This window comes from Dendroctonus ponderosae, unplaced genomic scaffold (assembly GCF_020466585.1).
Source record: "Dendroctonus ponderosae isolate FM_Combo_2020 unplaced genomic scaffold, Dpon_F_20191213v2 Dpon_F_20191213_6, whole genome shotgun sequence".
In the NCBI taxonomy this organism is placed as follows: domain Eukaryota; kingdom Metazoa; phylum Arthropoda; class Insecta; order Coleoptera; family Curculionidae; genus Dendroctonus; species Dendroctonus ponderosae.
This window is the reverse complement of record NW_026018814.1, coordinates 720,279-731,220: the sequence shown is the minus strand read 5'-3', so window position 1 is coordinate 731,220 and position 10,942 is coordinate 720,279. Positions and strand designations below refer to the sequence as shown.

General features: G+C 37.1%; 2 protein-coding genes across 2 annotated transcripts in view; one reads left to right on the top strand and one right to left on the bottom strand.

Moving 5' to 3' along the window:
• Positions 1–3,084: 3,084 nt before the first annotated feature.
• Positions 3,085–10,942, top strand: part of LOC109542321 (ATP synthase subunit b, mitochondrial) — an 18,202-nt gene continuing 10,344 nt past the window's right edge. Inside the window, exon 1 of the mRNA XM_048667199.1 lies at positions 3,085–3,124. The gene's annotated coding sequence lies outside the window, so the exon portion shown is untranslated. The remainder of the gene's footprint in view (positions 3,125–10,942) is intronic.
• The window catches only part of LOC109542320, a 13,630-nt gene continuing 6,717 nt past the window's right edge, over positions 4,030–10,942 (bottom strand). Inside the window, exons 3-9 of the mRNA XM_019911505.2 lie at positions 10,588–10,785; positions 7,342–7,565; positions 4,994–5,156; positions 4,832–4,950; positions 4,647–4,728; positions 4,367–4,521; positions 4,030–4,256 (exon numbers count right to left, since the gene is read on the bottom strand). Of these exons, the coding sequence (XP_019767064.2) occupies positions 4,062–4,256; positions 4,367–4,521; positions 4,647–4,728; positions 4,832–4,950; positions 4,994–5,156; positions 7,342–7,565; positions 10,588–10,785 (1,136 nt within the window). The 3' untranslated portion in view covers positions 4,030–4,061. The remainder of the gene's footprint in view (positions 4,257–4,366; positions 4,522–4,646; positions 4,729–4,831; positions 4,951–4,993; positions 5,157–7,341; positions 7,566–10,587; positions 10,786–10,942) is intronic.

Below are 10,942 nucleotides of genomic sequence, written 5' to 3'. Positions count from 1 at the left end.
GTGCAGAGTTTTTTACACGGGGACAAAGAGAACGTTTATTTAAAACCTTACGCAGTTTGGAAAATCTCTAGACACTTTGCTTGGCCAAAGTTCTTTGCGTAGTGTGTTTCGCCGTTTTTTCATCAAAGACAGATTAAGGGTGGTATTTTTCGGGTGCACATTTTCCAGAAAAAAAGGGTGCAGAACCCAACAGAGCGCAACATCGTTCAAAATTGTGCAACTAAAACTCTTCCTAACTAAATACGCAATTTAATAAAAACATCAGAAACACCTGAAACCACCGTCGGTATACGGGAGCGAAAACTTTCTCCTCCAGTGTCTTGCAGGGGGGCGAAACTCCACCCTGAGGCCGCCATTGAGAGCATCCCTTCCACGTCGCCCAGGCAACAGCTAACCTTTAGGGCGGAGCGGCCATATTGATGTCTGTTTTAGCATCCCCCAGCCCTTCGGCCCTTCTTGCGACCGCGGGGCTGGCAAATCCAATAATCTCACCCTGTTTGGATTGTGATGGAATGATTTACCGACAAATCAGTGCCGACAGAATAACGTTTTGTATGAGCTCGGTGTGGTTCCCTTTTCAGCCCAAATCCGTTTCAACTAATATTTGGAAGTTGTTTAACAAAATCGCTACTTGGGGGGACGTATTTAGTCCGCTGGCTAATTGAAGTTTTTTTAACTCTTAAGCCTCTGGCGGGGAATTTGAAAATATTGAAAAACTTCCCCAATTAGTCGCCTTAACGGTAAACCCACAAGGCCAACTGCCTTTAAAACTTCCTCATCCGCCGCCATACAATGCGAAACGGTTTTAATTAACTTTTTAAATCTCCCTCCAGCCGCAAAACGCCGTCGCTTTGAAGCCAGCAGGAAAATCGTGGGTGAACAACGTTTGAACGAATTCAGAAAATATTATCCCTCCATTCTCTCAGCGCCAACACAAAGCCTCCAAAGGTACACTTTGGCGTAAATAATTTCGCAAACTTATTCCAGGGTTTTGCCTGCAATTCCAGCCACTTCATAGCGGCCCCTCAGCTCTCATTAAGGAGATTTCGCAGACAATGGATTATTAAGGGGGAAATTATACATCCATTGTACATCTGTGCTCAGGGATTTTACCCCTCAGTTATACATGTTTACCGGAACTGCGTACATTAATATTCCAGCGCTGCACAAACGGCTAAAAATATGCATTTTTTATCATTTTAAGACTGATTAAGGAGCTGATGGGAAACGGCTGTTAATAAGCTTGACTGAAAAGCCGAGAAACGTTGAACAGTTAAGCAAGAAAAGCCACAGGAGATCGGGAAAAGCCATGAGAATATCCACACAGATTCGCCTTCATGAAGTCAAGCCTAAACTATACAAGAAAAGCGCTTAAAAAACACGCTGATATTTTGCGAAAAAGCAAAATAAAACGTAAAAAGGCATTAAAAATGCGCAAAATTCCTTGAGATAGCCCCTATAACGCCTTGAAAGGAATGACGCCAATTTTGAATCACTCTGTATAATTGGGTTTGGTACAGTTTCTCCTTTTAAAACAAAAAAATTATCGTTCCACTTTCGAAATCCTTCGTTTTTTTTCTAAATCACCATTTTTGCTCAAAAAAATATTCAAAAGTTTCCCTTATTTTCCGCTTCCTTGCAAAAAACAGCAGAGAATTTCACAAGCGTCTAGATATACGGCACGTCCTGTCACTTCTATCGATTGGGGCGATTCGAACCAATCAAATAAGCGTATCGTTGACAAGTTCTACACATGAGTTAAGACGATTTAAGGTTAGGTGGTTTTGTTTATTGTTTGATGATAATTATTTTATAATTTGTTGAGATAAACAACCGCACAAATTCATAGGTAAATTTTATACGCTCTTGGCTAGTAATTTTTAATTTTTTAAGAGGGATTGTTTGAATTTGTTGGAACAAAAATAATAGCATTGCCTTTATATTAGCACAAGGAAATACAGTGATAATCATGAGTATTCCTTAATTTATAACAATTTACAAATGATTTATTCTGATCAACTTAAATAGGTATTAGATTTTGTATTCGTAGTATTTAAGTAAGCAGCTCAAACCATTAAGCAAATCTCCTAAAAAGTGTGGTTTATTGCATATTTGACAGTATATTGAATATCCTTACATACATCGATACATTTATATGGATAGTTTTCAAATTAGTAAATACATTCCATAGATTTATTGATCGGTAAAACTTATAATAAACATCCCCCAAGTGGCAATAACAAGTAAGAGTGCTTATGACATTAAATACTAAAAATTTAATAAAAAATGTTGCATTATTGTTAAAATATTTAAAATTTCTGATTACAAATCCTAGTATTTTATACGCCTGATATAATGAAATTAATTCACATAGTACTACTGCTGTGAACTACACTTATTTTCATGTGTTGCTTAGTGTGAGATGTTAAACAAAAAGTAAATGGAAACAGAAGATACCAGCAATTCTTTTGCTTAATATTTCTTGACTCTTACAATAGTAATTTTATTTTTTCTGTTACTTTAAAATTAAAAAATCGTTGATAATTTGTTTTAATTAAATTTGCACATTGCACATAGGAAAATAACTTAAGCCAACTATCTATTATTAAAACGCCCCATTTGGTGTACATAATATATAGAGTAACGTTAAAAAACACATCGTTAAGTTCTTCTAAATCAAACTTTATTAGTCTAATAATTTTATCAATATTAATTAAATTAAGACAGTCAAAGTCCAACACTAGATTAATAAAATCCAAAGAGTTTACGGTTACAAAAAAATACCGGTAAAAAATCACCTAACCTTAAATCGTCTTAAATCATAACAAACCGCTAGGTCCGAATCGCCGCAATCGATTGTGAGAATTTCAAACATTTGGCGCCATTTCAGTTTTTACGCAAAGTTAGGCAAACAAGTATACTTAATCTGAAACTAGTCGTTATGCGTCACGATCACGTTCACTTTACTTACAGCAAAGTACATTAAAGAGAGATAGACATAATCGCCGATATGGTCGGTCAATAAACGAATATTTACTGTTTGATTCGGTTAAACCTTATAAGTTGGTAGCGAATTACTGTGTTGTCAGGTTGACGTTTGATTAATCGATTAGTTTTTGGTTTGGTAAGTTTTTATTTTTGCCTATAAATTTTTGCTAATTTTTCCCATATCTCAATCGTATTTGTTAGCTTCGAGTCTGCTAAAGTCTTCAAAAGTGATATAAACCTGTTTTTTTCATACTATTAGCGATTATTATTGATCTAAAACCAATTCAATAATCCCTTATCAAAAACAAAAGATTTTCATGACAACTATATCAAAAATGTTCGAAATTTGAAGCAAAGATCGTAATTTTTCGTTTTTAATGCTTGAGTATTCCAATATGCTGCCAATTAAGCATGGAACACTTTCTAAATAATGCTTAATAACAAAGTTGAAGTCGATCTTCAACTGTCAACAAAAAAAATTTCAATATTTTTCTCGTACTCCCCAACTGAGCCTCTATCACCTCGTAAGAGGAATTAGGCCAATTTTGAATCACCCTGTATGTTTGATTTACTCAAATGCATTCCAACTAAACCAATTACACTTAAAAACATGCGCAACTTAGCAAAAAAATTTGCGAAATTGAGAGCATTTTGTGGAATATGCGGACAGATTTGAATTGTCCATCGTCTTATATCTCAATAAATCACATATCAAATCGAAAATTCCCAATAACTGCCCCCGAATAGTGGAATACTGCAAACAAATAAGGGGGGCGATTTGTGAAGGCGCATTTGAGGTTCGGGTTAAGCCCCACTTAAGCCCCCGTCGGTCTAATACAATAGTCGTATGGGGGCGCCGAGTAGAAGTTAATTTGATCATGCCGGGTTCATAACAAGTGCATAAATGCGCCCATAAATCAAACGATTATCCGGACTGAGTTCCTACTAGTCGGCGAAAGCCACAACTGTTCAACTATGAATTTCAATGGGATAAATGAATAATTGCCGATCGGTTCTTCGTCCAATGGCGTACAAATTTAGTCACCAAAATATTATATTTTCATCGATCAGATTTACTCGACACCTTCTTCACGCATTCTTTGCAGTTTTTCCTGGTCTTCCGCATAGCTATCATACAACTTCTTCAGCTGGGCATCAATGTCTTTGAGGGACCGCTCAAGTGCGTATTGTTTCCAGAACTCTTCGTCCTTGACCAGTGAAAGCGCCTTTTGAGGGTTTTCCGGCGAATTTTGGTCTTTCAGGAACTTCTGGAAAATGTTGTTTCGCAGGCTAAATAGAGTTTGAGGTGAAACTGCCCTTTTGCGTGTGTGAAAGCTGTGCTGGAAGCCAAAGAGTTTCAACTAGTGCAGAAACTCACCTCCAATTCGCTGTCTATTTCCCCCATTCGAATCTGGTCACTTTCCATTACAGCGAAAGCATTTACCGATAAATCTTCTCCACTTTTAGCAGCCGTTGCCTCATTGAGGGAAGCTGCTGATAACTGGAGCTCGGCTTCATCCAACTGGAAATTGTCTGAAAGTGCACAATTTTGCTTTAGTTTCTGTTTTGTAAATAAAACAAGTTCTCCAATCAGTCCAAGAAGCTGCCTCAAACACTCCCGTCGAAAAAATCAAGCTCGGAGTTCTTCTTCCACTTACCAATGTCTTTTAATATGTTTGCAATCTTGGCCTTTTCTTCGTCGGTCAGCGAAAAACCCGCCATCAGGCCTTCCCTTGCCGCCTAGAATGATGTTTGATCAATACCCAGCATGCAACCACCACAATCCTCGACAGCCGCAGTTGTTTGATACAAAGAAGTGGGCACAAGCCAATAAAAAACTCACGTAAATGTTCTTCCTAATAAAGCTCACATTGCCAGTGCCGTCCTCAGTGGAACCACCAAGCCGAGCTGGTTCAGCTGCGGTTTCCTCAATTAATTCCGGATCATCATCACCTTCAGGAGCTTTGAGGCAGAATATTTTGCAGCTCAAAAAATGCTCACTCACCTTCGTTTGTCTCCTGCTCCATTTCCGGGCATCGTTCCCGATGCTTCTTCTCAAAGTTGCAAATCTGCAGGAATTTTTCGGTGCCGCGCTCCTCACTCAGTTTCAGTTCATTGATGGACGTGCACATTTGAAACTCTGCGCTGAGCCTCTCCAGCCGAACGGCCTAACAATAGGGTGTTTTCACTTTTTTTTTTATGTTGATATATAGAAAGTTGTTATGGCAAACATTACACTGATCCTCCATAATAATTTTAAAGCGAATTTAAATTCAAATCAGATATTTTCCGCCAAAAACTCCGAATCAGTATGGTCGGTTGCCTATCCCGATTGTGACGTAGCAAGTCATATCAACAAAGTGTCTCGTGTTTATTTTGTTGTTTTCGCAGCTTTGTTTTATTATCTAAGTTGTTGTGATTATCCTTATTTTATTGATTATTGTTATTATCTTGCATAATGGAAAACAGTGACATGTATGGATCACAAAATAATGGTGTTTTGTGCCAGGATGCAAGAATGCCTCAATAAGTGCTGCAAACAAACCCTCTCTAACCGTTCCTCATGATTATTGTTCTTATGAAGTGAATTTTTTGAGATAAAAGTCCTGATTTGAGGTTTCAATAGGAAAGTTGGTGATTGAATTTCAAGTTTCATCTTCAAAGTCTAAACATCCACTTGAAGGTAAAAAGTTGAATTTAAATTTAAAGATTAGAACAAGAGCTTCCGGGTTTCAGTCAAAATTTCAGGATCACGGGCGGAAATTTACGCTTGAAATCTTAGTTTCTAGATCAAAGTCGAATTTTTCTGTTTTTCAAACTGAAAAATGATTTTCGAGTTGCAGATTCGATATCGAAGGCGCAATTTTGTGCTCGAATCCCTGAAATGCACCTGTAGTTACAATTTCTGGTTCCCGCTTTGAAAAATTTGCAATTTTTTGTTCTTTGTAAGTGCAGATATCGAGTGAAGCTAGAAATTTTGGGTGTACGTTTCGCTATTATTGTTTCAATTATATCGAAACAACAAATTCTGATCGAAAAATTCAAATTTTGGTGTTCGAATTGTTACTGAAGGCTACACCTCAACTTTTACAGCTGAGTTCAAACACATGTTTCGAGTACCTATGTAAACTACTCATCATCAGGACTCGAGCCTGATTTTTCAAACAACAATAGGGTGTTTTCACTTTTTTTTTAATGTTGATATATAGAAAGTAGTTATGGCAAACATTACACTGATACTCCATAATAATTTTAAAGCGAATTTAAATTCAAATCAGATATTTTTCGCCAAAATCGCCTAATCCGTATCGTCGGTTGCCTATCCCGATTGTGACGTAGCAGGTCATATCAACAAAGTGTCTCGTGTTTATTTTGTTGTTTTCGCAGCTTTGTTTTATTATTTAAGTTATTGTGATTATCATTATTTTATTGATTATTATTATCTTGCATAATGGAAAATAGTGACATGTATGGATCACAAAATAAGTGATGTTTTGTGCCAGGATGCAAGAATACCTCATAAGTGCTCCAAACAAACTTTTTCTAACCGTTCCCCATGATTATGCACGTCAAGTTTTATGGTTCAAAGCAGCTAGACGTGATGTTCCTAAATCAAAATCAATGTTTTTTTATTGCGAGGATCATTTTAATGAAAGTTCGAACAAAAAGCTAATGATGAGGCAGACAGTGTGCAAAGAACTCTCGCGTTTCAATTCTACATATCCCATATCACCATATTGTTCTTTTAATGCCCAAAATACAAATTTAAGAGTTAATTTTACTTTTAAAGCAGCTATATGTATAGATTAGGTTAAGTTGAATAAGTGAAATTCTATATATTATTCACCTAATTTAAACCAATACAGACAGATTCGTATATTAAGGAGAGAGTAACTAATAATGAATTTACAGATTTTTCCTTACGCTGCTGCTTTGACACCCTTAAATTCGGCTGAATCAAAGCGTTCGTCGTTTTTTTAAAATTCGGTAACCATAAAAATATGTACACATGCTAAATTGTTTGTTGATGCTTTAAGGAATCCTTCTGAAGCCGTTTTTCAGATTAACACAAACTATAAATTATTTAAATCCACAAAATAGTTAATGAAACACAGCCACACAACTAATCACTATGCACAGAACGTAAACAATCCGCCATTTATATGACCAGAGACGTCACAACCGAAAGGACTGCGTTTTAGAGATTCGTGAATAATTTGAATTTTAGCTGAATTTGTTTACTAAATATTTAACAAAATAGCAATAGATAGATTAGTATCAACTTATTTAATCTTTCACATATATATATTACCATAATATTCAGCTTGTAGGAATTTTTGATACGTGACTCACCTTGTAGCGGCTAATTGTCTCGTTGATGTCTTCGTCCAGCTTCTTAATGAAATCCAACTGTTGTTTAACTTCGGGCGTATTTTTAAGATACTGGAAAGTTTTCCCTGTGCCAGACAATTCTTGTCGGGCGGATTCCAGAACCGAACAGGATTTTAACGATTTCAATTTGTCGAGCATCGCGTTGCAAAAGTTTCCAGTTTCGTTAACAATTTTTCTTGCGTCGCCTGTTAAAAATTAATTAGAAGCACTGAATTTAAATGGACGAAAAGTGGCTGTTTAGTGCGATTCCCATTAGCAATCCAGATTGTTTCGTTAATAATTTACATAATACCGAGACTACCGAGTGAAACTTTGCAAGATTGAAAGGTGCAAAAGAGAGTGTAAACTGGCACACCGTGTAGATATGCGCGCAAAATTAATGGCCTGCTATTTCGAGCGGCCAAAATCAATATTCGACGGTATGTTTGGGTTGTGCAAATGTGAATTTAAACATTAGTATTCATCGAAAGTTGCACGTATCGGAAGCTAAAATCACAGCAAACGCGAAGGTCAGTGTCGAGTAAAGGTCGGCGCAAAAGTGTTAAATGGCGCAATTTCAGGCGAAATTCGGCCTAGGCTTCCTTTGATTTTATCGCATCAACCTGGACAAGCAGCGAAAAGTATTTTTAGCCAGGAAAACATTAAAGGCCTGGATTTTGTTGAATTAAAGCCGTTCGTAAACACCAATCTATTTCGCGGCTTTTAAATAAATAAATACATGGGCGACCAAAGGCCAATAAGCGACTTGGGTACTTTCGATTTGACCCAATTTTACCAGATTTAAATTCCTGCTAAGGGAATAATCTAGAGGTTTTTGTGCAGTGTTTTCTATAGATGAGGAAAATTTCCAGTTGCAACTTGATTTCGCTGGGGCGTTCGATGCAATTAGAGGATAGCGCGCCACTTGTGCGAAAACGCTYGTTTTGGATAAAAATTGGGTAAAAATTAGAAATATTGTKTGATGTTTCTGAACTTTTCACCATTTTGCAATTGAAGTGTCTTAGATGGATGGGCAAATTTTCCAGAAGCCACTTGGCCAAGATCAGAAGTTGTAATTTTTTGGAAAGCATGATTTTTCCGACAATTTTTTTGAAACTTTAGCGTTAAATTTAAAGTTCCTCCTATAGGAGAAAAGCGAGAAAATTTGAAGGTATTTTCCTCCCTCGTTGAGAATCTGCGATTTTATCACGAGAAAGATCGTCATTTTTTTTATTAACTTTCAAGTACCAACCTGCTAAATATCGGGATTCCAAAGAATCTCTGGTTATGTGCAGATGTAATCCTTGCCTATAAATGGGGAATTTTTCAAGTTGCTACCTGCTCTAGATTAAAAGTGACGATTTCATTGTGCCAGAGCTACAATTTTTAGCCCAGTATTTACTAAGTGGCAGAAAATCCCAATTTCGTACGATTCTCTTACAATCTTCAACATTATCAAATTCCGGCATGTTCTTCAGCTGGAGAAAGTGTCAAGTTGCTGCAGACCCTCAACGAAAATGTGGGCATATTCTAAAGAAAAATCGTACATTTTCGCACTGGCAAATTCTAACAAAAAATCGTATTTTTTTGCGATTTTCTTAAACTTTTCAGTAGGTTCACACTCTGGTGTTTTCTATTAATGGTAAAAATGGCCAGTCGCTACTTGCTCTAGATTCGAAGTTATGCATTTTTAAAGGAAAGCGTGCAGTTGCTCCAAGGCATATCCTTTGAAGGCAAAATTTTCAAGGATACAGATTTGGTACGATTTTCTTGAAAAATTCACCATTTTGACACTCAACTGTCTTCTATAGATGGAGCAACTTTCAATAGGCTACTTGCTCTATAATCGAATTTATGAATTTTTTTAAGAAAAGCGTACAAGTGCTGTTATGCCACAGCACATCTTTTTTAGCCCAATGTTGCAGGAAATCAGGGTTTTTTGCGATTCAGTTGACACTTTTAACGAACGTGTATGATAAGAAAAAACTGGCTTCCAGCCTTCTTTCGTCATTTAATTCAAAAGTATCGTGCAAGATTGCAAYAAGTAATAATAAAAAAGATGATTGCGCCACTTAAATTGAATGTTGCCTGAGAGAGTTTCAAGTTTATTATAATTAGAGGATAGCGCGCCACTKGTGCGAAAAYGCTCGTTTTGGATAAAAWTTAGAAATATTGTGTGAAGTTTCTCAATGTACATAGGAGAAAAGCGAGAAAATTTTAAGATATTTTCCTCCMTCGTTAAGAATCTGCGAATTTTGGAAAGATAACTTGAAATCTGAACTGACTTTGCTAATTTACTACACAAGAGAACTCCAGAAGGTTTTGCTGTCTAAAGATTCAATCGTTGCCCATAAATTGTGAAATTTTCCGGATTAGAAGTTATGAACTTTTAAAGACGAGCATTTGTAGGAAAGCATTCATGTTTAGGCCAGCCAAAAATCCAACTTTGATACGATCGAATTAGATCTTCCATGTAATTTGAAGAACCAAGTGGATGGTCGCAACCAAATTTTTTGGACAACAACTTTAAACAAATTTGGCATAAAAAAGCCGCTAACTCTAATGGCCATCACTCTTGGGACTCACTGTACGCTGCAGCCTAATGCTTATGTAAACCACTACAAACCGGCTTAATTAGCAAGAATGTTAAGTCATCTACCTGATAATTTTCGAGCCATTTACGGCAAGTGATATGTGGATGAAATTTTAAAATTGCGCCAATTGTGCTAATTATGCGACAAATCAAAGGTGTTGTTCGTGTTATTCTAGAAATCGGTTCAATGCGAATAATTTGTCCATGTCTATACGCTGGCTCGTTACTATTCGATGGGCAAAGTGTGATTTACTAACTGCCGGTTTAATTGGCGGACGTAAAAAACCCAGAAAACTCATTATCTAAGCAAACTGGTCCTGCACTGAAGTGGTGCGATTCCTGCTGGTAGGACAAAGGGAACGGATGATCAATTGGCAAAGGAAAAGGTTGAAAAAAAACAAGAAAACTAATGCCATCGTATCATCACAAAGTAGATTACCAGTAGTGGTTTCACCTTGCACAGACCTACTCGGCAACAACCGAATGTTTACATTAGCTATCGATGCCTCAAAGAAGCTCATAGCTTTATCCACACTGTCCCTCTTTAAGCAACATACATATTTTCTGACCTAATCCAAAATTGCTTAATCGTATAACATCAACACCTTAAGCAGGTCACACCTCTATGGACCTACCAGCAGACGATTTAGCTTCATCCAGCGACGAAATGTTGAGGGCCCCTTTCATCGGCCTCCAGTCTTCCAGGCTGAGCCTTTTCGACAGACATTCCGCCTTGATGAGCGGCGAAATTTGGTATTCTTCGTCCGAAGTCCGCGAATCATCTGTAGATCGGGCGTTTTGGTCGTCGGTGGCCGGCATTAGCAGCCGCTCATCTAGAGCAGAAGCGTTTTTCAACAAAAAACTTAACGTTTATACCGGGTTATTCACGGACGTTTGCGGCTAAACCGTTTGATTTTTAAAAAGTATTGTTTTATCAATTGTCCGACGCCTACCGAGCGCAAAGTTGCGTTTTTTTTTAATGGAATGTCC